This window comes from Odocoileus virginianus, chromosome 7 (genome assembly GCF_023699985.2).
Source record: "Odocoileus virginianus isolate 20LAN1187 ecotype Illinois chromosome 7, Ovbor_1.2, whole genome shotgun sequence".
Taxonomy (NCBI): domain Eukaryota; kingdom Metazoa; phylum Chordata; class Mammalia; order Artiodactyla; family Cervidae; genus Odocoileus; species Odocoileus virginianus.
In genome coordinates, this window is record NC_069680.1 from 61,590,110 (window position 1) to 61,617,479 (window position 27,370).

The 27,370-nt window shown below is 54.3% G+C and overlaps 2 protein-coding genes across 2 annotated transcripts in view; one reads left to right on the forward strand and one right to left on the reverse strand.

The window, feature by feature from the left end:
* On the reverse strand, window positions 1–26,154 carry VSIR (V-set immunoregulatory receptor). The gene is made up of 7 exons (XM_070470791.1): window positions 25,925–26,154; window positions 14,748–15,173; window positions 13,872–13,928; window positions 8,051–8,158; window positions 4,155–4,182; window positions 2,684–2,880; window positions 1–2,527 (listed from the first exon to the last, which is right to left on the reverse strand). The coding sequence occupies exons 1-7, from the start codon at window positions 26,004–26,006 to the stop codon at window positions 2,490–2,492; spliced, it is 936 nt and encodes a 311-aa protein (XP_070326892.1). The 5' UTR covers window positions 26,007–26,154; the 3' UTR covers window positions 1–2,489.
* The window catches only part of CDH23 (cadherin related 23), a 428,604-nt gene that overhangs the window by 358,733 nt on the left and 42,501 nt on the right, over window positions 1–27,370 (forward strand).

Consider the following 27,370-nt stretch of genomic DNA (forward strand, 5'->3'; position numbering starts at 1 on the left):
TTGCAGGAAACAAAGGCAGGAGATCTTTTATTAAATGTGAAACATCAAGAGGTTACAGGCCCCTTAATTCCTGATACATCTCTTAACAATGACTTAGTGCCTGAAAACACAAATTTCCCTCCCAGGGCTCCTCCCAGCTCCCTAAAGGCAGGGACCATGTTCTCATTCCCCTACTCTGTTCCACACACCCCAGCCCACAGGCATCTCCAGAAGCACTGCCACCCCGAGGCGAGCACAGAGGGACAACCCGGGTACCCTGCCTTTCCGCACAGCATCGGGGTTGGCGGAGAGCGCCTTTAGGGTTGCTAGGGACAGGGTGTGTTGTCGTGGATGAAGATGGAGACTGGAGCTCAGAGTAAATTTCGCTGAAAACAGGAAACCACGAAGCTATACGTTCACTAGTAAGTGTCCAGAGACGAGCTCGAGGCCATGCAGGAGGAAGCTGGGGAGGAAGTGTGGTGTCTTTCTACTCCGGGGCCTCCTCCCTCCTCCACTCAGCGGCCGGTGGGCCTGGGGTCTGGCAGCCCGATTCTTAGAAGTTGTCTCTACCTTGAAGTCAGAACTGAGGTTTGGGCCAGGCCAGCCTCCCTGACAGGCAGGAACATTCTTTCTGAGCTGGGGGATGAGGAGTCTAGTCTGTGGGCTTGTCCTTCAACCCAGGGGTAGCCTGGCCCTGCCTTGAGCAGGTATCGCTCTGCCCATCCCTGCCCCCTGGGACCCCACAAGCCATGAAGACAGCACCCTCTTTTTGTGGCAGCTGGCGCTAAGTGTCCACAGCAGCAAAGAAAACAGAGGAGTAGACCCCCGGGGACAAAGCAGGAGCCAGGGTTCAGGGCTCTGGCCACTGGAGGTGTCAGTGCAGCCTTGAGGCCCAAGGCCCACACTCACGTTCTCCTCCAAGCCCCCTGTTCCGCTCAGGGCCCACGTTGGCCTACAGCCTTGGACCTGAGAAGGGGGCTCCCTGGCTCCAGGTGCAGGCCTGGGGCTCATGGCCAGCTCTCTGAGAGCCTAGGGCTGTTCCTCTCCGATCCCCAACCAGGCCAGGGAGGCATCTCCCTGCCTGCTGGGCCCTTATCCTGGCCAGAAACCCGGGCTCTCAGCACCCATGCCTGGCTCGGCAGAGCCAGCGTAGGCTACTGGCAGACGAATGCCCAGTTGAAATGACACCCTCCACACTGCAGTGCCCGGGGTGCCTGTCTAGCTCAAACTGCCCCTCGCCCTCTCAGGCCCCACCAACCACTTTCACCCCACAGGGTACAGAGATCCCTCCCCACTCCTCTCAATGCTTTAAAGCTCTTGAATTGAAATTCCACAAAGGATTCCCCTCCTATTTGTATAGAAAGACAAACCTGGGTCATGCCTGAAGCAGGAGATGGGAGCAGAGGGTCTAGGGCAGAGCAGGCCCAGACTGTCTGTGGACGCGCCCGCTCCTCCCACCCAGCAGGGTCCCGCTGCCCCTGACAGCTCAGTGCAGAGTGACTGTAACAGAGGTCCTCGAAGACTGGGGGTGGGGGTGGGGGGCTCCCTGGGCCTCAGGCACCTCTGAAGCAGAGTAGGGATTTCAACCCAGCTCTTACAATCCGTCCATGGGGTTTTTACACTGTCACCCACGTAGTTTTTAATAGCACCCCCTCTTCACACTGAAAAGTAGTCATAGTTTGGGCAGTACATTATGTGGTCACCAGCTCTCTTGACCACAGGGAGAGGGGGGAGGAGCCCTGTCCTCTGAACCTTCCCAGCAGGCCCCCCGCCAGCCCACTCTCCCTCCTCTCCCCACTATGGTGGGTGGGCAATACAACCTCTGGCCTGGCCCCCATTGCCCAAGTTGCCAGTTGGCTCACAATGGTCACCGTGCCCCACAGCGTACTTCCCGTTTGGGGGCTTCCAGCCAGTGCATTCTGGGGACCCAGAGTGCAGGCAGTGGGAACCCCAGATTTGTTTAACCTGTTGACAGCCCCTCAGAGTCTGCTGGTTAGAAGGCAGCCAGGTCACGCAGGCCTAGCCTCAGAGCCTCATGATTACAAAGAGTGAGTCTGATGGATGAGCAGTCTCAGGCGGGAGTGGGGAGCCAGGCCCACTGCAGTGGGAAGAGTCTCTCCACATCTTATCCTGTGTCTCGGGCCTGGAGGGTGGTCTGGGAGGTCTGCCCAGTGCACATCTATACTGTCAGGTCCCAGGGCTTATGTCCCAGAGAGAGAGGCTGCCACGGGAGCTGGCAGTCCTGCGGCTTCGAGGATGGAGGTCATCTGGCATCAGTAGCTGGTGAATTTCAGGTCCCTGGGGTGGGATTCCAGCCTCTCACCATCCTTGAGAGAGGGGCTGGACTGTCCAACACCTTCTCCCTTCTGCCATCAGGGATATTTCAAAGAGTCTGAGCTTAACAGCTGGAGGGAAGAAACCAGGGCCAAAGGGACCAGTCAGAGGGCCAGCCCTGGCTCAAATGCCCCTGCCCCAGGCCCAGCCACGTCTTCCGCAGGCCCCCAGCTGGTTTAGACGGCCTCAGAATTTGGGGAGTCAGGGACAGGGTCTGCAAAAGAAAGGAGAAGCAGAGTGAAGGGGGGTTCCTCCATCCATCATCCCCCCCACAACCCCACACCCTGAGGCCGTGAGGATTCCCAGGGAGGTGGGGAATGAGGCTGGTGTGCTGCCGGTCACAGTACCATGAGGGAAGAGATTCACTCACCTAGGGAGGGGAAGAAGACATCCCCGGGGCCTGGTGGAGACAGAGGAGTATTGGGCTCGGAGAGCAGGTGCCGCCCAGACTCAGAAGGCTGCCGCTGGGCCATGTAGGTCAGGGGCTGCCTGGGCTTGGCCTCCAGCATCCCGTGAGAAGGTGGAGAGGTCTCAAAGCCAGGGTTTTCAATTCCTTGAACGTTGTTGCTGGAGAAGCAGAATACAAGGTCATGCGTGCTGCCTGGGCTAGGCCTCTGACCTTCCGCCTGGCCTGCCTCACTTCTCTCCCCTCGCCTCCGCCTTCCCATCACCTGCCTTCGTACCCCAGGCCTCAGCAGCATCTCCTAGCAGGAAGGGAGGCTCCAGGGCCAGGGAGGAAAAGCCATGGGCTGCACCCCCCAGCTGCCCTGAGCTGAGGGCATCTGCCCATCTGCCCCCAGGCCCAGGAAAGAAGCCCCAGGGAAGAGTGGCTCCAGGACACTGGCCTCAGGAATCAGGGGACAAGTCTCTCTTTGGTCAGTAGAATTAATGGCCTTAGGACTGATTGTCCCCACAGCTTGTCTTGAGCTAAAGGGAGCCCTTCTTCTTCCTTCATAATGGGACAACCTCTGAGGACCGCTCTAATTCTGAGATTCCAGCAGGATCTAGCTAGGACTTCCTGTGACCTGTCTTAAATATCATCCCTTTCAGACACCAGGGAGGAGCTCTGAATTTGGTGTTACATATACTGGGGCCAAGTTCCTGAGCATGGCCTGTTCCCAAGCACGCCCTCCATGCCAGGCCCCATGCCAGCTTCCTGCCCAGGGCACACACCACACACACTCCCCATCCACTCCATCCCCAAGCTGCCCCCCACCCACGTCTGAGCCAGGTCAGCCTCTGCCCTTGTGGCCTGACTGCTTTCTCCTTGGGGTGCCCTGCACTCCTTGGGGCCTCAACTCCAGGCATGCTGACCTCCTTTGCATGTTTCAGGGTCTGCCTGGGCTCAGCTGCTTCCTCCCCTTCCTCACCCCAGCTGATCACTGAGGCCCAAAGGTAGGTGCATCGCTCTCCAAGCAGCATTGGAGCCAGCCAGCTGGGTGAGGGGTGGCAGGGCAAACAGCCAATCAGCGCAGATGGCAGATGGCAAATGCTCTTCTAACCAGCTATGCCAGGCAGCTTAACTGGGGCCCTACTGCACAGACATATCTCTTTCCTGACAGCTGGCCCAGAGCACAGGGAGGCCCAGGAAGTACATGTCTGTGTTCTCAGCCCCACTGTGATATCAGCAGTGACCGGAGAGGAGAGGGGGAAAGAACCCAGTGGAGTCAGGAGAATCAGTCTGTCCTTCCGCATTAACTGCCGTATAAGAAGCTGGGTGTAGATAGATGCTGCCCAGCAGAGACCACAGCCCAGGGAAGGCAAGGAGAGAGCCTGCCAGACTTTGACTGGGACGGCACAGTTGTGGCAAGTGTTCTCAGGAAGGTCTCCATGGGCCTTACCTGTCCATCCGCACCAGTTCCTGGGCACCTAGGGACAGACAGACAGAGAAGCTGGTCACAGAGGAAAGGCTTCCCCAGACAGCATCCTGGCCCTCGCTGGCAGACACCCCTCAGGAATCGGAGTGAACCTGGGCAGGGCTGTGCTCATCCCCAGATCCCACTTCTGTTCCCTCAAGAAGCCGGGAGGGCAGTGCTGTGTGTCTACCCAGCAGGTGAGGCCTTGGTCAGCGGCCCATGTTGACCCATGATAAATTATACTTGGGATGCATTTGACAAGCGTGTGGGGCAGCTAGGAAACCAAAGGCAGCTGGTGGTGATGTTAGGCATCCAGGATCAACCAGAGGCCCTGCTCCTGAACTGTTGTTTCCTGTGTGGCCGTTTGTCACGTTCTGGTCGTCAACCATGATTTACTGGGCAGGGGTGTTGCAAGGTCAGTTCCTAATGAGAGTTCCTGGTCCTCTCTGTTCTGTCCCCCGCATTGCCTAATAGGGTCAACACCTCTCACAGGAACCCTAGAGGGCCTGACACTTCATCAGTTCTCAGTCGCGCTACCACTCTCTACCCTGCAATCAGGCTGCTGCCACCCTGCCCCGCTGTGGAGGTTCCCCATCCCGCAAACCGGCCACCAACCAGATGCAGCCACCCCAACTTCCCTCTTTCTTGCAGCTCCCCACGTACTCCCACAGATCCTTCTTGTTTTTTTAAGAGTTTTGCTGCTCATTACGATGGGGAAACAAGTGGTGGGGGAGGGGCACAACAACAGAATACCCACGGGAAGTTGCACACAAGTTCCTGAAATCTCCGCGGTATCGGAATCATGGCTTCTTGTTTACCAGGGCGACTCTGTGTGGGGCTTCCTGCAGGTCTCTGCCTTCCCTCAGCTCATCCTCTGCTCTGCCCTTGAAGAGACCAAGTCTGCCTGATACTAGGGAGGTTGCCGTGCCCGTTGGCCTCTAGCACACTGCCTTCCTCGGTGCTCCCAACACTGTTGCTGTGGTTCAGTTGCTCGGTCGTGTCCGACTCTGCGACCCCACGGACTGCAGCACACCAGGCTTCCCTGTCCTTCACTACCTCCCAGAGCTTTCTCAAACTCATGTCCATCGAGTCAGTGATGCCATCCAACCGTCTCATCCTCTGTCGTCCCCTTCTCCTCCTGCCTTCAATCTTCCCCAGCATCAGGGTCTTTTCCAGTGAGTCAGTTCTTTGCATCATGTGGCCAAAGTATTGGAGCTTCAGCTTCAGTCCTTCCAATGAATATTCAGGATTGATTTCCTTTAGGACTGACTGGTTTGATCTCCTTGCTGTCCAAGGGACTCTCAAGAGTCTTCTCCAACACCACAGTTCAAAAGCATCAATTCTTCGGCACTCAACTTTCTTTATAGTCCAACTCTCACATCCATACATGACTACTGGAAAAACCATAGCTTTGACTAGACTGACCTTTGTCGGCAAAGCAGTATCTCTGCTTTTTAATACACTGTCTAGGTTTGTCATAGCTTTTCTTCCAAGGAGCAAGCATCTTTTAATTTAATTTCCCAACCCTTGCTCTTTCTCTTTTTCCTGAGTGTGGCTTACTCCCAAGCACTCCGTCTGTGCCCAGCTCTGTGGCAGCACTCTGCCCGGAGCACACCACACACAATCCCATCCATTCCACCTCCAGACCTGCCACCCCTGCTCCAGGCCACTCAGCCTCTACCCTGGGGCCACGCTCCTGCCATGTCCCAGGTGACTTCCACTGCCATAATTCCATCAGCTGCTTCTCTAGAATCTGGATCAAGAAAAATGACCCGAATCTCCACTCCCTCTCCATTTCATACCTGGTTTCTCTAGACTCGTCCCCTCTGGCATCTCGTCTGTCTGTCTCTAAACCTTCAACCATATAAGTCTTTTTTTGGAGAGGACAGAGGACTAGCCTCAAAAATACTTTTATTAGGAGATAAATGACTGATACCTTCCTGTTACTGCATGTATTAAATCTGGGGACAAGATGCTACGAAGTGGTTGTCCATCACAGAAATAGAATTTGTTTATAGAGTTTCAGAAGGCATGCTCGTCATTGGTCATGGCACAGCCCTGGCTGGCCCACCACACCCCCTCAAGCCTTCTTTCACTGCAGTTTTTCAGCACCCAGCTCATCTGTCCCTTTCTCTGTGAAGCCCTCAGTCTGCAGGTCTCCCAGTACCTGCAGCAGGAGATACTGGGGGCTGACCCCAGGCTCCCCATGTCCTCAGGACACGGCCACAGCGTTCCAGCCTGGGGGTGTCCCCTCTCTGGTTTTTCTTCCTCCAGCATGGGACACAGGCAGAGCCCTTGCCCAACCCCTGGGGGCCCCGTGAGGATCAGCAGTGCCCCTCCCCCACCCCATGCCCACCTCTGCTGGGAATTTGTTTCCCAGTTCCTGGGGCTTCCCTGGTGGCTCAGAGGGTAAAGCAATGCGGGAGACCTGGGTTCAATTCCTGGGTCAGGAAGATCCCTGGAGAGGGAAATGGCAACCCACTCCAGTACTCTTGCCTGGAAAACCCCACGGATGGAGAAGCCTGGTAGGCTACAGTCCGTGGGGTCACAAAGAGTCAGACACAACTGAGCCACTTCACTTTTAGTTTCCTGTTCCCTGATGGAGGCAGACCTGTGGTCTGGAGTAAGAGGGGACAGAAAGCACCTCTTCTGCTGGGAGTCAAGCCTACCTGAAAACGGCCCCTCCTCGCCCCTTCCCCACCCCCGTGGACACACTCCACAGATGAGCAGGAGCTGAGGGTGATTCTGCAGCCATGCCTCTCCTGGTTCATCCCCTGGGTTCCTCTTTCTGCTCCAAATCCCTTCACCTTCCCCCACCCCAGCCGCAGCCCCAACCCGCTTTGTGAGAGGAATTAGGGCCTCCTGAGAGGTGGGGGAGGCTGACCACTGAAGAGGGACAGAGGAGGGATGTCCAGTTGGTCCAGTCCAGCCAAAGCCCCCCTCAGGTACCTCCTGCCGCAGACAGCAGGGGTGGGGAGCGGTGCGGGAAGAGGTGGGGGAGGCCACGCAAGGGCCCCCGCCCTCCTGCTCCAGGAGGACTGAGGCTGGCCAAGGCTCATGAGTGGAGTCAAAGGAAGGGCCCGGGGCACCGTCACCCGAAGAGACAAGTGAAGAGGTATCTGTGGTCACAACTCGAAGCCCGGCTCCAACACATACTCACTAAGGGGGTCCCTAAGGGAGTCCCTTAACTGCTCTGTGCCTCAGTTTGCTCAGCTTTAAAACGGAGCCAATAGTAGGACTAGACTTTGTTATGAGGAGAACGTGAGAGAATGTACGTAGCAGGCTTGGCATGGTCCCTGGCACAGCAACCCTATTAGTTGGGGGTCCTCAGCTATTGCGCTCATGCTGAGTGTTTTTATTATGCAGTGGAACTATGTTCCCTGAAAACCACTGAGTTGAAAAGCTCTGAGTCTGAGTCTTAGCTCTGCCACTCACTAAGTTTTATAACTTTCGGTTAGTTATTTAACCCTGCTGACCTTAGGTTTGTGACCTGTAAAAGGAAAGAGTTGAATCGAGTTATTTCTAAGATCCCTCCCAGTTCTGTTAATCCAAAGGTCATTTTGTCCCAACCGTTGCGACGAAGACAAACCCACCTATATGTTAAAGCAGGTGCCCCAACAATCTCCAGGTGGTAGCACTTTTATAAACCAGTTTCAGCTACTCCATATGACTGCTCATTCATTCAACAGATCCCTGTTCAGTATCAAGCCAGCACTGCCAGGGGCCAGTGGGTCCCCTCCTCTCTACCGCAGAGCCCAGCTCTTGTCTCTTGAAGAGCAGAACTGGGTCAGCCTTTTGCCTTGGCTCTTCCCTGTGGCTGAGCGGGACGCTGGGGCAGGTCACTCACACCCCACCTAGCCCAGGCAGACGGGGATACTCACGGCGGTTGGAGGCCACCTGCCTTTGCTTGTAGACCAGGAGCAGGATGAGGGGGAGGCAGAGAATACCCACGATGCAGGCGCTCGTAGCCAGAGCAGCAGCCGTGATGCCTGAATGGACAGAGAGGCAGCCAAAGTGAGGCCCCACTCCCTGCTCCTCCTGAGGGAAACTGAGGCCCAGAGAGGGAAGGCCCAGCAACACGGGGACCCACCTTTACCCAGGCCCCACAGCTAGACCCGCAGTGACCTGCAGAGGCATGGAAGGTCTGGGAACCCCAAGAGGGCCAGAGCACCCAGAAATCAGGCCAGGTGCTTACAGCTGAGGCAGCTACAGGGGAGAAAGAGAAGGGTCCTCATCACAGCCTGCAGGAAACATCTCAACCACCTGGACCACTGGTTGCTCCCTGAAGAGGAGAGCAGGCCCTTCATAGACCCCATGTCACAGAGTTCAAGGCTGAAAGAAGGCCGAGAGATGAAAAACTTGCGAAAACAGATGAGTGGTGATAACTACACAACACTGAGAATGTAATTAATGTCACTGAATCGTACTCTTAAAAATGGTTGAAATGGCAGTTTTATGTTATATATGTTCTATCACAATGAAAAATAAATGAATGAAAAGCCCTGTTTATGCCCCTTGGCTTCAGGACAGGGCCTCTAAAAGTGATCTCACATGTAGCTTACGGGGAAACACTTTGGGCAGGAACTAGGGAAATGTGAATCCTTGTCCAATTTAAATTTTTTTAAGCTTTGGAAATTACACACACAAAAAAATTTACATTTTTTTTTTAATTCAACATTTTCTTCCTCCACCTGTACCTGGGTCCCCTCCAGAGACATAATCTAGATACATTCTCTGCATGTACAGCATATATGGGATCACGTGACAACTGCTTTTCCCACTTAGCACAGCTTGGATACCTCTCTGTATTGGCACAGAGATCTAGCTCATTCTGCCTAGGGCTTATCATGGGGCTCACCTAAGCTTATTGAAACAGTCCCCTCCTGGTGGGTATGTAGGTTGCTTCCATTTTTCAGCATAACTAATAATGTAACAATGAACTTGTGGAGGCATCTTTGCTCACTCAGGCAAGTACATCAGTACATAAAACCTAGCAGTGAAAGTGCTGAGCCAAAGAGTATGTGTGTTTTTTTTTTTAGACTATTGCTAAATTGTCCTGCAAAAAAAAAAAAAACAGTTGTACCAGTTCATGGTCCCATCCACAGCATGGGAGGTTTTATTTCAGTCCATCTGCTGACTCCAGGAGTTTGGCTGGGAACAGACGTGCCCTCAGACCACAACCAGCATAAATGCTTTTCCTTCCCAATTTTAGCGCTTCCCTCTGACAGAAAAACAATGGGGTAGAATACCTTGTCACAGCGTCAGCTTGGCCCTGGGAGCTTTGGGAAGGTGAACGGGCTCAGTGTGCCTTTGCACTGCTTATTTGGGTATAAAGTCTTGTGTTTTATCTCACTGTATTCCTGAACAACCCGACAGTGTAAACAAGCTTTCAGAGGGCTTGTTCAGACCTCGGAAGAGAAAAAGCTGTTTTCGGGTGCGTTAGAAGTACCCGCTGGTACAGGGACAATTGCTGTGTTGTTACAAAGCAAGTTCAGCTCCACATTAAAGCAGGCGCCCCACATATCTTAGCGAGGCTGCACTTTGATGCAGAGTACTGAAAGTAAAACATTTTCTAATTCAGACATCTGAGTATCTCTGAACCCCATCACAGGACCTTATTGTGGGCACCGAGAAACCGGCTGCAAAGCACCCTTTTCTGGTCATCAAAGCAGGTTTCCTCCAGACTGGCATTAAGCAGCAAATGGTGTAGTCAGTCAATGACTACTGAGCATCTTGGCCCAACCTCTCTCCTGACTGTGGTCCCCAAGCAAAGACTCCCTCTCTTTGTCCCCTCTTGGGGATCAGGTCTTGGTTTCCTTACAGCCTGGGCTAGGAGTTGAGGCTAGGCCCAGGGAGCAGGGTTTGGGCAGAGTTTTGTGGGCCAGCTGCCCTCTGAGAGCATGGGCTCCTCTGCAGAGCACAGCCTCGCCACAGCTGCCCACCCCGCCCCCCACGTGTGGCCAGTACCTGGGGCAGACTTGGGGAGGGGTCTGGCCCTGTAGCCATCCGGTGCCAGGCTCATGCCGAGAAGGCGATCAGGCACCGGCAGAGGCAGCTGCCCAGCCAGCACTCACAGGCAGTGTGCCAGGCCCTTACAGAGCCGGGTGGGATAGAAGGGGCTCGGTCTGCTCAGCGGGTCTTTGTCCAGGGCCTGTCAGTACCCCGAGGGTGCTTTTGGAGGAAGGCGTTCAGTAGGACTGCCTGGTTCCAGGGAGGGGGCTGGATGAAACCATACATCCTGCTGTGCTGCGGGGTGGAGAGGTTGCTTCTCGGGGAGATGGGCTGTCCAGCCTCCTGGCACAGGTTCAGTGAAAAGCCACAGCCCCTCAGCAACTTGGGGCTCCCAGGCTCTTTCAATACCAGCTTCCTCATCCCACCTCTCTCTTATCACCTCCCCGGCCACCTCAAGCTGACCTGGGCCTTCAGAGGATTTCATATACCAGCTGCCTTCCTACTCCCCCAGGATATTAGGAGATCGGGGCTGCAGTGTGCTGCTGCTGTTATTGTTCAGTCGCTAAGTCATGTCCAACTCTTTGCAACCCCATGGACTGCAATTAGAGAAGGAAAACTCAAAGAGCTTCTTGGCTGGAAACATCATTAACTGATCAGGTACCAAGGCTGGCTGTGGAGCCCCTGTCTTATAGCAGGGGGGTCTTTCCAGAGGTAAGTGGCAGCAGACAGCAGGACCCAGCAGTCAGCCCTGGGACCTCCTAAGCACATGGATCATCAGGCAGATGTTTCAGACTGTCAGAGAACAGGATATGCGTCCACCATCCACTGCCATCTACTTGCCATCCTGCCTTGCTACAGGGGAATGGATGAGATGATTTGGGAAGTGAGGCCTAGAACTGCACATTAGAAGTAATAATAGCCAACACACACACAGCACTTACTCTGTGCCAGGCATGGTTCTTAATGCTTTCTTTACACAGAGTACCTCATTTAGCCTCAGAACAACCTTAAAAGTATACATATAACCATCATCTCTATTTTACAGATGAAAAAACCAAGGCACAGGGAGGTTAGGCAACTTGACTGATTTCAGGATCTGTGCTCTTAACCATTTCACCACACTGCCTTTCATTAGAATAGACTCGGGTTTCAAATATGGCCAGCTTAGTACTTAACTTTTTTTAATGAGTTGCCAACTTTTTAAAATTGAGAGCTCAAGTAAAATCTGGACTTCTGACTTTGCTTGAAAATTTAGTAGCTCTGGCAACCCTGGGCCCCTCTCCTGGCGTGTGACAGTTGGAACTGCATGTACACAGTGGCGGCTGGGTTTTCACCAGTCTCTGCGTCTCTGTACTGTCTTCCCCACCAGCTCGCTGGCCCTGTGGGCATTCAGTCTTTGAGCCCTGACTCACCGCCTTTGATAACATGGGGCCTCCCTGTGAGCTGGAAAGGGACACGCGTGCTGCCATTGTTCAGTGGACACACGGTACCCAGAGGACAGAAGCACTGTCAAGCACCCACATCCCACCCCAAAGTATAACTGGGTTTCTTTTCATCTGAGACCACTTCCACCTTAGCGCCAAGACTCCTCACAGCTGTCGTCTCCAGACCTCCAGAACCAAGACTCTGAAAGGGGACTCCAGCCTTTCAGAAGCTTTCAGATTGATGCTTTACCCCTGCCCTTGACAACTGGGACAGAAGCGAACATGTCCCTGTGGCCATTAAGAAGCCAATTCCCTGCAGACAGTAGTTCAGGAAGCAGGGAGCAGAGTGAGACTGCACATCCCATGAATTGGAGAGGAAGGAACATGTCAAAACCTGAAAGTTGAGGTGCCCAGCAAAGGAAGCCTGACCTACTCTTAGCAGTCAAGTCCTGCCTTACCCTTGGGCTCTTATCAGTCAGACTCCTGGAACTTCCCAGGTGACTTCTGTTCCCTTAACCCCAACAGCTGCTGCTCTCGAGTCTAGAGCAAGAAAAATGACCCAGATCGCCACTCCCTCTCCATTTCACACCTGGTTTCTCTGACACTGTCCCCTTTGGCATCTCTTGTCACTGTGTCCAAGACAGCTGACTTTCAGAAAATGAGTGCTGACAAGCGGAGGAGGGCCCCAGCACTCAGGCAGGGTTTGCACATGGAGAACCAGGTTGCTCTGGCTTCTCCTCTTGGCTCTGGGAGACTGGGAACCACTCACTTCATCCATCTGAACCTCAGTTTCTCCATCTGTGAAATGGGGGCAGTGGCAGAGTTGTTCTGCAGGAGCCCCTGGAGGCAGAAGTGGGACTGGGGGGTTGCTCGTAGTGGAAGGGGTAATGGGGAAGTGAACACTCATGGACCCACCAGGTGAGGCTCACCCTGACCTGTGCGCAGCATGTGTGTGCACACACAGTCATGAGGCTGCTGCATGGGCAGGAAGGGGCTGCCGGGGGTGTGGGGTGGCGGGGGGGGGGGGGGTCTCCACCCTCCCCAGGGAGCCACCAGCGGAGGAAGTGAGGAAGGCAGCAGCTTGGCACGAGGCCACACATGAGCTTGTGGTGTAGGCGAAGGGGCTTGTTGTTAGTTTCTTAGTTCCATGTGGGTCTGGCTCAGACTGTGTGTTCTAATTTTATTCCTGGCTAGTCTGTTTGTTGCTTCAAAAAAAAAGGAGTAGTGTGAATAGAAAGTCACCATGGCCTTTGAGTGGGGGCTTGGCTGTGGCTGAGCTTCCTGACTTCAGTTGTGATGTATGTCCTCCTGGAGGGCAGGGAGAAGGCCTGCACTTTCGTGTCTCCAGGACCTAGGCAGGGACTGCTCCGGACCGGATGCCCAATAAATACTAATGGAGAGAAGGCTAAGGAAGCCAAGAACCCCTCCTGTCAGAAGAGGGCGTACCCCTAAGACATCTCCCCTTTGCTGTCTCCGAGCTGCTGGGTATTCTCACCTGGACTGCTAGTGCCCAGGCATCCCTTGGAGCAATGCCCCTACCCTCCATGGGCACCACTGGGCAAACACCAGGGGGCTGACTGCCACCCACCGCCCTGTGCGTCCAGTCTCCTTCCCCAGCTGTGCTCACCTCACCTCCAGAAGGTGTGAGGTGAGCACAGTGCCAGCTGCACTTCCCTTGTCAGATGTGTGAATTGAGGTCAGTTATGTCACCTCTCTGGGCCTCTGTTTCCATGAGTGTGCCATGAAGTTGGTGACACCTACTTCACAGGGTTCTTGTAAGAAGCCATTGAGATACCAGTCCTTAGAAGGAGTTAGCACAGTGCCTGAGACATAGTAGGAGCTTTAGGAAAGGTCGTTCTGTTCCCCTGCCTCTGCCTCCGCCCTCTCCACACACATAGAACAAGTTTGAGTCCAAGCCAGGAGGACCCACACACATACCGCCCTCCTTCCCATGTGGCAGAGGGCTGGTGGGCAGGAGTGGTCCCCACCGAAAACAAGCTTGGCAGCCTATGGCACCCAGTATCTATCATGGGGGCACTTGGCCCAAGGTCACTGCCAGGGCACAGCCTCACCCAAAAGTCAGGGGTAGGACTCAGAAGCCAGCTTCCTTAAGCTTCAGGCCTTAGAAGGGCCCTTAGAAGTGGGCTTCTGGGGGCTGCAGCCCAATGGCTCAGGTGAAGGAGGAAGCAAAAGGGAAGGGTGGCAGCAAAGGAGGAATGGAGTTTTGTGGGCTTGGAGTGATGAGGTTAGAGTTCAGAATGAGGTCTGGGTCCAGGGTGAGGGCAGAGAACAGAGAATCCAGAGGAGGCAAGAGATGGTTCCTTACTTTCACTCTCATTGGAGGAAGGTGGGTACGCGATGCACTTGGATGGTGTTTCTTCGCCTGTGAGAGCAGAAAGAAGGGTCATTAAGTGGGCGTCAGACCCTGGAGGCCAGGAAGACTTGTCCTGGCTGGTATGCCCTGCTTCTGTCACAGATACCTTTGCTCGTGTCCCCTTGGCAATGCTGGCCCAGCTGCACGCGCGCGCACACACACACACACACACTCACACAGAGGCATATTTTCACTTCACAGCCAGGCATGCCCCGCCCATCGCCATGACACCCCCATGGGTGTGTGGATACCTGCCCACACCTCTGTCTAGTCCACTACCCCTTGTCTTCTCACCTACACAAACACACACACACACACACTCACTCCTAACTCACACCGCAGGTCATATATCACAGCCCTGGAATTGTCGTGAGCAGACACACTCCCAGCCCAAGTTCATATGCTTAGTCACTCAGTCGTGTCCTGCTCTGTGCGACCCCATGGACTGGAGCCCGCCAGGCTCCTCTGTCCACGGGATCTCCCAGGCAAGAATCCTAGAGTGGATTCCCATTTCCTTCTCCACCGGTTCCTATACTCTCTCCCATTAAGAAACCCCACTGTCATAAACAGAGCCCAGTATGCCCTTCCTCTCCACCATACCCAGCGACCCAGAAAGAGGTGTTCACAGCTCCACATCCCATACCACCCCTGGAGTGCCAGCGCCACCCAAACAGAATCAGACACCCCCTGGCACAGTGTCACACCACCAGACACACAGCGCCACCCCCCCACCAGCCACTCCGTCCTCTGCTCATCCTCCCGGACAAGCTCAGACACCATCCCCACAGTGACAGCCGCCCCTGGCCGACCCACAGAGCGGGGGCTCACCTCTCTGCACCTGCAGCTCCATGGCTCCAAAGAGCCGCTGCTCCGAGTGGTGGTGCCTGAGCTCCACCACCAGGCAGCAGTAGAGGCCGCCATCCAGCAGGGTCAGGTTGCGCATGGTGATGGTGAAGTTGCCGTGGTGGTCGGAGGCCGACTCCAGCCCGTATCGCTGGGCCAGATCCTGGCTGGTGTTGGCCTGGTGGCCACTGTGGTGCAGGTGGAGGTCCTGGAACGTGAGGTTGCGGATGGGCCGGCGCTCCGAGCAGACCTGCACCTCGCCCCGTGAGCTGCGGTACCAGGTCTTATAGAAGGTCACGTCGTGCCCTTTGGCCAGGGGGCCCAAGAGCCTGCAGGTGAGGGTGACGTTCTGCCCCTCGGGACACACGTACAGGGAATAGGGCGTGGCAATCTTGAACGCTGTCACCAGGCCTGCTCAGAGAGATGAGAGCCCGTCACCCACCTGAGCCAGCAATACTCCCAATACCCACCGGAGTAGGGAAGAACCTCGGCCTGGGGCTTCACAGATATGGGTTCCCCAGCCACAAGCTCAGGGCCAGTCAGCTGACCTCCCCAAGCCTCAGCTTCTTCTTTTGCTCGTGAAGCCGGCTCCCTCCAGGCTGTGTGGGAGGAGCCACAAGAGCCTCCCCAGGTAAAGCTGGATGAGGCGTAGGCGAGACAGCAGGCAGGCGGCAGGGTGGGCCCGGCACGAAGCATCCCTCTCCCAGCTGGCACATGTGTGCTGACCCCAGCTCCTGTCCCCTCACTGCAGGCACCGTGGCTCTGCCCAGGCCTGGCCCCTGGCACTTGCAGTTCCCGTGCTCAGCACATCAGTGGGGAGAAGCAGAAGGCAGTTTGGGAACAGCAGCCTCTTGCCCTGGACCACCCCTCTGGAGGCCATCGGCATCTATTCCCACTCCTGGGGCCGGCATGCCCCGCACCCCCCTCATCAGAGCATCTGCCCGTGTGAGGCCTGTGCCAGGTGCTCTGTGTCACCTGTATGCTGAAGACAGAGCATCCCTTAGGAGCTTATGGCCTAGCTGGGTAGACAAGTCCTACATCCTGACAAAGTAACCCCACAGGACAAAGGGTAAAGCCGAGCCAGCCTTCAGGGCACTTGAAGGAAAGAGGATGTGACCTTCCTGGGGATAGTCAAGAGACTTCTTAAAGGAAGGAGAGTCTTTGGGGTTGATGGACAGACAGGAGCCCAGCACATGGAAGGGGGTAAAGCAAGAATACCCAAGGTGTCTCAGGGACAAGGACAGGTGTGCAGAAAAGGTCATTTCACCCAGGCACCTGCCTACCACCTGGTCTTCTGAGACGTTTTCTCATTCATTTTGTTTCAATAAGCAAATGAAGCCATCCCCTGGTCCTCTTTACCCTACCCCCATCTCCCAGCATGTAACCATGTTGACCCCCTAAAGCACTGTCCCTTTAACAGAAAATTCTGTCTAGCTGTGAGCCTCAGTTTCCTCATGTGTGCAGTGAGGAAAATATTAGCTACAGTGGGGTTGTGAGAGGACAGAATGAGGGGAAGAGGAGAACACGATATGTGAGCTCTCATGCCTTCTGCAGACATCAGCGGGATAGCTATAGTTACTAGACATTAGTGATGTTTTCATTTTATTTGGCATCTCAAGGGTTGTTGTGGACTGACAGGGAAGGAGGGTTTGGAAATATGTACAGGATCCAAATGGATATGCCCCTTCCATTGCCATTGCCTGAACCCAAGATAATAATGCCACTTCTTTCCAGATTCCCTTTCCCTGTTTTACAGCCTATCTCCCTACCCCTACCCAGAAGAGCTGAAAGCCTGGCCCAATCAGGAGAGAGGCAGCTGCTGTAGCTTTGTAATTGGCTCAGCCTGCAAAGGAGTCCAATATCTGGGAGTTACATAGACTCTGAGCTTCAGATGCCTCGCTGTAAAACACAGAAGTGGAACAGCTCCCTGCCAGAGTTGAGGCAAAACTACAGATAATTTATGTGAAATGCTCTGAAAGTTGAGGCTTGGTACCTGGGAACTAGATAGGTCTCTAAGTCATTTCTGCAATTCAAAAGATATTTCTTAGGAGTGAAAATAGAACAGAGAAGGCTGCTTTGAATGCTCTCTCACTAAAGTGTGAATGACTGACAACAGCTGTGGCCCAATCTTGGCATGCTTGCATATTTAAAGCAGAGTGTGAGGCGGCAGCAAAGACATTTCCCCCAAAGAATATGTCTGCAAGGGTGGAGTTCTAAGCCCCAGAGGGTAAGAAGGACAGATATGCACCAGAGCCTCCCACTCCCAGCACCCGCATGTGAGAGGGAGCCACATCTAGGACTCCCAGACTTTTGGGAAGTCATTGCCAAGGTGAGCAGAGACTTCAGAACTTCTTTAGTCAAGATGCTCATCTCCTTTTCAGGGAGAAATACAGATGTCAACAAAGGGAAAGTGGTTTGCCTGAAGTTCTGGAGGGTATAAACTCAGAACCTGAAGCATGGGGCTTCAGGTAAAGAAGGATCTAATTAGGACTAGAAGAATAATAAATAGGATGGGCATGGCTAACAACCCAGTAAGCCAGCTGTTATTTTTATTCCTATCTCACCAATGAGGAAACTGAGGCACAGAGATGTTAAGTAACTCACTGAAGTTCACAGAAAATACTAGAGTCAGAATTAAACTCAAGCACTTAGACACTGTACTAAAAAATTTCAGATTTTGGCAGCCCACAGGCCATATTCAGCCTTCAAATATATTTTACTTGAACCTCAAAGTATTTTACTTTTTTTTTTTTTTTTGAGATTGCCAAAATTTAAAGACCAAGAATTTGATACAAAAATTTTGACTTCTAGCTTCTCTTTGAAAATCAGAGCATTAACACTAAACCCAGCTTTCCAGATGGTACTAGTGGTAAAGAATCTGCCTATTAATGCAGGAGACACAAGAGACCTGGGTTTGGTCCCTGGGTCAGGAAGATCCCCTGGAGAAGGAAATGGCAACCCACTCCAGTACTCTTGTCTGGAAAATTCCACAAACAGTGGAGCATAGTGGGCTACAGTCCATGGGGGTCGCAAAGAGCTGGACACAGCTGAGCGCAAGCACACACAGCTTTCCCGAGGCACTTGTCAACTGGAACTAGGCAGCAGCCTCCTCTTCCCATGGGGCACTGGTGTTCGAGCTGGCCACAGTCCCCACCTCTCCCTAATGTTTCCCCCAGTCTGCTTCACTCTCTTGCCCTCAGTGTCCCATGGACATCTGAGTTTCTGGTCCATGAGTGGCCTCCTTGGTTTCTAACCAGGGAGGCATTCCACTCCCCAAGCCCACTGTCCTACAGATCTGACAGTCAGGCTCAGAGAGAAAGTGATCCACTCAAGGCCCCCAGCGGAAACCGAGCTACTGAATTATGGCTGTGCCAATAAATGAAAGTGGGAAGTAGTCACAGAAAGGGCTCTCTGAGGAAGAATAAAAACCCACCCAAAGAGTGGACCCTCGATTAACTCCCCATTTCCCCCAGCCAGCCATATGACAGCTGCCACCAGCACTTCTCCCGACTGATACCCTGTTTTCCCTTTCCCCAACATTATCTTTAGCCCAGAACTACCCTCAAGGGTGTGAGCCGAATCCAGATCCAACAGTGTTTGCAGAAGCATACACACCTTGGGGGCTAGGGGGAGGCCAGGTCCACAGGTCTGGGGGGAGTGGAAGCAGAAGCAGGAGGGTGAGCCCAGAGCCGAGCAGGGCGGAGCTGCCAAGTGGACAGAGGTGTGGACGGGGTGGGGTGAACATGTAGGCAAGATGCGGCTAGCTTGTGGGCAGGTCAGGTGTCCGTGAGCACAGGGTGATGGGGCAGGGTGGGAGCAAGCAGCAGGAGGGCCTCCAATGGGGCACCAGCCCAGGGCCTCCCCGGTCCAAGCAGTGGTGTTAGGGACCACAGAATTCCCCAGGAAAGCAGTGGGGAGGGGCTTTTCAGCCCAAGAGGCAGTTTCTTTGCAGACTCACAGGGGGACACAGAACTGGGGTTCAGAGACAGAGCTGGGGAGGGTCATTGCTCAATTCCTAACACCCCAAGCACCCCAGAAGGACCTCTTCCCCTTTTAGAAAAAGGAGAAGCTACACTGGGCTTTAGGTTTGGGTGTGGGGGAGAGTATTCAGTTCCAGCAAACAGACTGGATGGGGTGGGCCGGATGTCCACAGGACTTATCCTGGGGAGAGAAAACATCTTGATTGTTGTGTCTGAGACTCCAGTCAGAATAAGGCCCAGGGGCAGCCTGTCCTTAGGTGGACTCTCAAGGGCAGAGTGTTAGCGAAAACTACACACATGCCCCATGCCTTCCACGACTGCACATACACACGTGTGTTATCAGGGGCTATAAATAGCCCAGCTGGAATTATAATTATTTGGCCAGAGGATGTTGCTTATTGTAAGGAGCAGATCCTTTTGGACACCTGGGGCATTGTCGGAGACTGGGGAGGAAGGCCCCTGGCTCCAGGGTGGCCGAGAGCATGTAGAACAGGAAAAGGCCTCAGGCCCTAGGCTGAGCCTGTGCCTGTGTGGGAACCATCTATCATTGTGCTGTTTTTAGGGCCCAGCCCCCACCTGCTGCTGGGTGAGTTTGCAGAAGCACCTGCAGGAAGAATGATGTGACCCTGGGGTAATTCTAGGTCTAGGATTGAAACACTAGCCTGGGTGGGCAGATCCCTGGGCCCCAATCCCCACTTAGCCATGCCCTTACTGTGTGCCTTGGGCACATCCCATCCTTCTCTGGGCCTCCCTTTCTTTATCCTATCTTGAGAGACTCCCCACATTCCTAGCCCCCTTCCAATTCTGAAACCTTGTGACAGGTGAGAAAGGCTGTCTTTCTTCAGGGCGGAAGAAGGTGGCAAGAATGGGCAACAATACTAAGATGATCACAGGCATTTATGAGCACTTCTTACATGTTAGGACTTGCTGAGCACTTCACACTCATTTAATTCTCATAACCTCTGATGTAGGTCTTATTATCCCCATTTTAAAGAGGAAGAACTAGAACCAGAGAGGTCAAGCAATTTGCCCAAAGCCACATAGCCCTATGTGGCTGAACAGAGGCCCACACCTTGGACAAGCCAACATTGCAGACAGGAAGAGCCCTCCACCCCTCCAGCGGGTGGGGTAACACCTCATCCTCCAGCTACTCAGAGAGTGAACTGACCTCCAGTTGACTTCGGCACTCTCCACACAATCATCCTTGCTCTGCCTCAGACCCAAAGCAAAAACATCATTCTTTCATTCCACAAATATTTACTAAGGTCCAAACTTGGGCCAGGCCCAATGCAGAGAGTCCGTGGGGGTGCAGAGTTCCTTAAAGGACCTCCACTCAGAATTCAGTCCTGCTTCTGCCACTTTCTAGCAATGGGACCCTCAGCCACAGAGGGGCTGAGGCTCTTGTAAAAGCTTCTATTCTAGTCTAAGGGAAAGTTCTTGTTTGGCTTCATCTCAAGATACTAGTGTGTGTCACCCCTTTCCCCCCCAAGCAGGCACCTTGTGAAACCCTGTGGGTGTGCATGGGATGGGTGTGGGGTGGGGGGAGGGGCGTGTAAACAGGCCTGTGTATTTTCCCTGACCAGGCATGAACTTAGCCCACAGTCACCAAGGCAACACCCCAGCCTTTGGAGGTGGGTCCCTGGTTCAATTAGTCAGGCCTAGAAGGCCCCACCCAAACAGCTGGACTCTGTCTAGCTGCTAGGGGCTGTAAGTAAACAGTTACTCATGGCCTACTATTGCTGGCCCTGTGCTAGATGCAAAAGACCGGGTCCTCGCCCTCAGAGCGGACCCCAAATGGACATGAGTGTGGCCTCCAGCTCCCTGCCAGGACAGTCCATGAAGGGTGTAAGGAAAGGCCAGGCTCTGTCTTTATCAAGATGCAGAGCACAGAGGGCAATAGAGGCAAGGACCAATCAGGACTGGTCCTGATCCCAGCGCTAAGCTCCAGGAAGTAGCTCCAGGGCAAGGGGCTGAGGGCCCAAAGGGCAGGTCCGTCGGTGGGCCTCCGTAGCCGGTGAGGACAAAGGGCATCTCAGATGTGTTTATTGATACCTTCTCCTGCAGGAAATGTCCATTCACATCAGACCAAGGAGTCTAGGAAGGGGAAGCCAGGCTCTATGGGAGGAAGTGGCACTTCCAGCACCTTGGGAAAGCATCGCCGCCTCTGGGGCTAGAGGCTGCTGGCCAGCACACCTCCCCGGGGAGAGCCTGGGGGCTGGCCAGAGCTGCACCAGTGACCACTCCTCTGGATGGCTCCTTCCTCAGCTCTCCCAGGCCTCCCCTGAGGACAGCTCTATGTAGCCCAGATTGCCAGCTCCAGCCAGCTATCCTTGAGATCCTGTGCTTTGAAGACTTCCTAAGGTTCAGGTTCATATCTCTTTGTGCCCTCCCCTCAGTTCAGGAGGCTTGGTGGTTATGGCAGTAGCAGGTGCTTACTCTGTGCCAAGCATCATTCTAATCACTTCTACACTGATTCGCTTATTGTATCCCCCCTCCCTGTGAGGTAGGACTGTGACCATCTCCACTTTACAGATGAGGACACTGAAGCAGAGAGACTAAGTAACTTGTACAGGGTTTCACAAATAGTACTTGGTGGTGTCAGGATTTGAGCCCAGGTCATCTGGCTCCTGAGATCTCCAGTGTAGAAGTAGCCAAGGACTAACCAGGGTCCCCACCTCCTTCCTATAGATGTACAGTGTGACCTGGCCAGTGGGGCTGCCAGCTCCCTCTCCCACTCTCCCCTATTGGTCGTTGGGACAGCCAGCTGGTCCCAGCAAGAGGATAGGACCCAGCTAGAGCCACTATATTTATTTGGAGAAGGCAATGGGGGCTGGGAGAATTGGGGTCTGGAAGAAGCCCAGATAGGCCTGCTGACCCTGTCTCAGCCTCTTAGGATGGGAAACTGCCCTCCCTCCCTTCTTCCAGGAGAGCTAAACTGCCCCCTGCCACCAGCTCCCACTCTTCATAGTGGTGAGTTTTCTTTTGCAGTGGAGAGGAGCTGGCGGCATCTATAGCATAAGTAGTTTTACTTTCAGTTTGATGGCATTAAATAACATTGAATCACATAGAGAGAAGGCTATTCCCTTTTCAATTCTCTTTCAGTCCTGATTACATCAAAGAGAAAGTCCTAGTTTGATGCCAATGTATCTTCAAAACATCTCCATTATATGCTAAGCTCGTCGTCTTTTTTTTCTTGCAAGGTACAGCAGGCTTGGAGCCTTCTCCAGGCTATAGTTTCCAATCAGAATTTACCATATTTGGTTTTCCTATTATGTACTTTTATGATTTTGTTCTATTTATGGCAGGTGACACTGGCTTTCCATTTATGGCAAGTGATATACAGTTTCCTTTTAAAATCTGTTTACCTAAGTAAAAGAAATGAGTAGATTTTTTAAAGAACATATGGTAATAGGCAGACACTGTAGAAATCCCCAAGGTGGTGAAGAAATGGACTGAAGGTCAGGAAACACCATCATGGAATTACCCTTCAGAAGCATGTCTTCAGCCTTCCTGAGACCCTGTTACCCAGCCTGCTCAGGGCTCAGATAAACAAGGAGTATGTGTTTGTGGTCACATAGTAAGTGAACAGCAGAGGCAGGACTTGACCCCCTGGTCCCCATGAGAAGTAAGATCCTATGTAGAAGGGTTAAGGGACTAGACTGGCTTGCCAAGGAGCAGAGCAGCTTCATTACTGAATTATTGGTGTGCACAAAGGTGGCCATTGTTTTTCTCTCTGAGGGTGGTCAGCCAAAGGAAAATAGCTTGAATATTAAGCTCAGTTACAAAAAAGACCCTAAGAAGACAAGCAAACCCTGGCTTGCCTTGAAATTGCAGAGTCCCCATCTCCAGGGAACTTTAAGAGGAGACTCTGCAGGCACCTGCATGGGCATTTCAGACTCAAAGTGCATAGAGGTGGCACAAAGGCCTGGGCTCAGCACCTCAGACCTCCAGGATTCTCTAGAGTCCTGTCCCAGTGAAGCCAGTCAGTGCCTCTGGGCACTCTGCCGGACCCTGTAGGCAGCAAGGAGCTAAGACAGTAAGCCAGTGGCATGTGGCCTTCAAAAGCCAGGGGACAGAATCATACTGCACAGCCCGAAGCAGGTGCCAGGTGCTATATTGTGTGTGCACCCTTCACCACAGCCTCTGAGGGAGGCACTGTCATCATGCCTCTTGGAGCGATGATAGAACCTGCTCAGGCATGCTGAGTAATGCACAAAATCACAGAGCAGTACAGGGCCATCTTGAGAGGTGAATGGAGGGCTCATTGCCTCCCCAAGCTGGCCTGTTAAGTAACGGGTTGTACAAGAAACCCTGGCAGGCAGGGCACACAACTCCAAGTCCCTAGCTTCGCCATTCTCACACACGACAGCATCAGGAAGGCCTTGCACGTGTCAGCACTGCTACTGAGGGGTCCCTAGGGTCTATCCGAAGCTGTCCCTGTGCCCCCTGGCCCCCCTCCCCTGGTGAGGCCAGACTGCTCCTGGATGAACAGCTGGCTTAAAACCTGGAGCCTCAAACTCAGTCTTTGGGATGTGATCAGTGCTGGTTGAGGGGTCACTGCCAGTATACCCAATGGGCACTGAGGACCCCTTCCTTCCTCTCTTCTTTCCCTCAGTCTGCTTGGCCCTAAGACCCCCTGTGTGTGTTGCATATAGGGAGGTGACCTTTCAGCAGTGTACCTCCCACCGGGGCCACCCTGTCACCAGAGGTCAGACCCAAGCAAGGAACCTTTGCCCTGTTTGGGAGAGAGAGCAACCAGCCCAGCTAGAGGCTCCCCAATATAGCTGGGGACCCCTGCCATTGGGTAGAGGCTCCCTTGTGCCCATGGGCTGGCCTCAAGGCTGCTTCTCTCCACCCCAGGGCTTCTGGGCAGAGAATTGTGGATTTCCTAAGACTAGTCCTTGCTGTGTCAGAGGCTTGCACCATTGGGTTACTCAATAAGGGCCTGCAACACTGCTTACCATGCAGAGGAAGGTGGGCTCCTCCCTCCCCAGTGCACCTCCGTGGACTAGTCCCAGAGTTGGAGACTCCTGGGTCAGCCTGTGAGGTCATGACAATAACTTCCATAGGCCCTAGGGATGCCAAAGGGGAAGAAGAGGCTCTGCCATCCTTGGGGTCTGCTGTGTCCTGGCCTCCTAGGTACCTCCCTCCACCCATCTCACCCTGAGTCAGGCCCAGGAAAGGGGTATCTGCAACTTTTCCTGGGCTCCTAAGCATCAGGCTCACCACCACCATTTTCCATGGTGCTGGCCCAGCCCCAAGAGCTAGAGAACAGGTTTGCACCAACCACCCCATCTCACCTTCCCAAAGCATCAATCCTGCCCAGGGCAACCAAGCACCTCAGCGGGTTGGTGAGCAGGTCTCTTTTCAGTTCACAGACCCTCTGACCATGCCTGCAATTAGGCCTGCCCATCTCTTAGCCCCCTTGTTGCACACTCTACTAGGTAGCAGCATGAATACTCAACAGCACGCCCATAATACAGTTAGGAATACTGAGTCCCAGACTAGTTAAAAACTAAGAGAATTCTCGTGACTCCTTTTGGTGGAAAACTGCTTCAAACCCTAATTATCCCCCTGAGCTGGGCCCAGGCAGAGATGGAGTGCCAAGCTTTCTCTGGGAAGTCTCCTGGCTGCGTAGACAACATGAAGCGAGGGGCTCCGAGCCTCTGTGCTGCTGGCTGCTCTGCGAGCCAGCGCCCTATGCCCTGGTTCTCTGGAACTCAGTTTCCCAACCTGGGGCTGCTGAGCAGAGAGCTGCCCAGCTAGAGGAGGACACAGGATAGGGGTAAGAGAACTGAAAGGCCTCTGAGGGTCACTTGGAGAGGCTGGGGCAGGGCAGGGGTCTGTAGCCAGCGGGCTGCTGGCCTTTCTGCCTGCCACCATCCCCTGCTCCTCTGGGAAACCATGTTTGCCACGAGCCATGGCCTTGGTGCCGAGACTGCTCCCACGCCCACTTTGACTCTTCCTGAGGAGCACCCAGTTCAGGGCTTAGGCAGCAACGTCTGCGGGCTGTGGGCTCCCTCCTCCTCATAGGAGGCCAGGCCAGACTTCCAGCGCTGAGATAACATGCTGCCTGCAGGCTCCTCAGTTTCTGAGGTGTTTTCCAGGTTCTCTCAGGCTCCTCCTCATTCTTACCCTGTCATCTGCTCCCTCTTCTTCTTCCGACTTGCCCACTGGGTCCGTGCCAAGCTCCCCACCTCCCTCCTGCCTCCCTCTGACTCCCTGCATGACTCACACTTTCCCTCTGCCTTCCCGGGGAAAAAGTTTAAAAGTTGAGTTCCATAGGCTGCCTGCCGGTCCCCTCCTCCCTCACGATCCAACTGCTCCAATCCTAGACAGGCGAGAACTGTCGGCCAGACTATGAGTGCCAGGACCTCCTTTGCCCCCCCAACTCAAGGAGCCCCTGTGTCCTGACCAGGATACCACTTAGAGTTGTGCAAGTCTGGACTTTGGAAGAGGAAAGTGACACCTCCCTGTGTATGGCTTCTGTGTTTGAGCTGAGGAAACTGAGGCCCGGAAGATGCTATAAGTTATCCAAGGACTTAGAATGGGCTCATAATTGAGCTGGGAAATGCCCCCACGTTCTCCCCAGCGCATACCCTACATCAGTCTCCCCAGGGGCAATTTTGCTAGGATGCCAGGAATCAGCTGACCACTCAGACCCTCAGAGGGGTGTGCATGTCCAGCAGCAGACCAGTAGCCACGCTGACCAGTGCCCACCAAGGCTCAACCAAGAGTATCACCAGGGTATAGGACAGTGGCTGTGAATATACAACTCCCCTACCGGGTGAGATCCTGGAGCCCTAAGGCGGGGCAGGGAGATGCCGCAGGTGTCAAATGCCAGAGGCATCCACTAGAACACACTGGGTTGTCTCCACCAGGTCCACCTCCTGTTCGGCAGAAGGTGCTCATGCCCTGGGCGCTCTGGGCTGGGAAGGCTTGGACAGGCAGCCGCCTAGGCAGCTGTCAGCAAACAGATGTGCCCACCACCCAGCCAGGGCACTTGGCAGAGAACTACTGCCTGCTGCCAAGTAGTCCTAGCAGCCTGTCTGCCGTGGGGGGTGGGCTGGGTCACAGCGGGCTGAAGGGGGCTCCCGGGGCTCCCCCTCGACCTGTGACCCCCACCCTGCCCGCTGTGTTCTCCCGGTGCTCCTCCCCCGCACCCAGGCTCGCCGACCTTACCTCGGGAGGCAGCCAGGAGGAAGGCGAGGAGCACAGGCCTCCAGCGCCGGCTGCCAGCCTCCGGGACTGGGGGAAAACCCATGTCGCCGTCGGGCAGAGCTGCGTCTGGCGCAGCCGGGCCGGAGCGGAGCCCAGGGGCACGCAGAGGGGACTCCTGGTTCGCAGGGAGCGGACGGGACGCGGCCGGCGGGGAAACCTCCGGGCGAGTGAGTGTCGAGCAAGTGAGCGCAGACGGCCGCCAGCTCCAGGGGCCCCACAGCGCCCCCGGGCGGCCATGGAGGGCACTGCCTCTCCAAGGCTCCTCGGGAGGGGCTTCCCACTATCCCGCACGACCTGACCCTGGAGCCAGGCGGTATCCCAGAGAGTTAGCAGCGCAGCTTGATCGCTAGTTTCAAGCCTTTTCTTCTCTCCCCTATTCCTGTTTGCAGAGGATTAGTATTGGTGAAAAGCCTGAGGAGTATATCTACGTCTAACTTAGCATCATCATCATAGATTGTATCAGCCCTCACTCGCCAGCAGGGACTTGTACCGGTCACCCTCCAACCCAGCCCAGGTCCTGATATATCATAGGCACTCCCAGTAGTGGAGTGGATGGATGGAATCTAACTTTTGTAAAGAGCTGGGTGAGTTGGAGCAGGCTCGACTGTAGATTCCAGAGCCTGCAACACTCTTGTGCACATGTACACATGCACACAGGTGCAGGCTTGGCACATCCCTACACTGGGACATGTGTGGGGGTGGGGGGGGGGTGCACGCATAACATTGGGTAGTGTGTCCCATAGAAAATCACCAGCACTCCTCTGGCCCAGGCCCCAGCTTCACCTCCCACCTTGCAGCCTCTCTCCCTGTGCCCCAGAGCTCTGCAGGATGCTCCCACACACGCCCACCTCTCGCCCTCTGCTCTTGCACCACACCCAGTACTGGAGCCCCTGGCAATGTCTCTCTCCTTTCTTCCAAGTTCTTCTTATTGCTCAGGGCTCAACTCAGGCTCTTTCCATTTACAAAGCGCCCTGAGTGTTCCCTGAGGGTCTCCGTCTGGTCTACACCTCCTTTGTCTATCACACCGAGCCTGGGGTTACCAAACAGCTGGTCTTCCCCCCAGGCTCATTTGCCCTCCTGGGCTAGACTATGAGCTTTTGGGAACCAGGGTCTGTCTCTGATGTTTCTGAGTCCCTGGCCCAAAAGTGTGCATAGGGGAGATGTTTGATGCACACTTCTCTGAATGGATAAATTGATGTATAAGTGAGCAGTGATTTCCCAAATAGAAGTGGAGGTGACAGTGGTAAGGGCCAGGGTTCAGGGGCGAGGGAGGGCACAGTACGGTACCCTGTTTACCGCCACCTGGGTGAAGCTTCCAAAGGCTTTGCTGACCCATTAAGGGTGTTGAGCTCGCGAGCAACACCTGGGTTGAAAGACAAAGTACAGCCGAGTCCATGTGGGTCAGGA

Excerpts from the sequence above, each read along its gene's own strand:
- VSIR (XM_070470791.1), bottom strand. The coding sequence starts at position 26,006 with ATGGGTTTTCCCCCAGTCCCGGAGGCTGGCAGCCGGCGCTGGAGGCCT. Across the intron at positions 8,159-13,871 it reads TTCCTCCAATGAGAGTGAAA|GCATCACGGCTGCTGCTCTG; the intron begins GTAAGGAACCAT and ends CTGTCCATTCAG. Across the intron at positions 2,881-4,154 it reads GAACTGGTGCGGATGGACAG|CAACAACGTTCAAGGAATTG; the intron begins GTAAGGCCCATG and ends CTGCTTCTCCAG.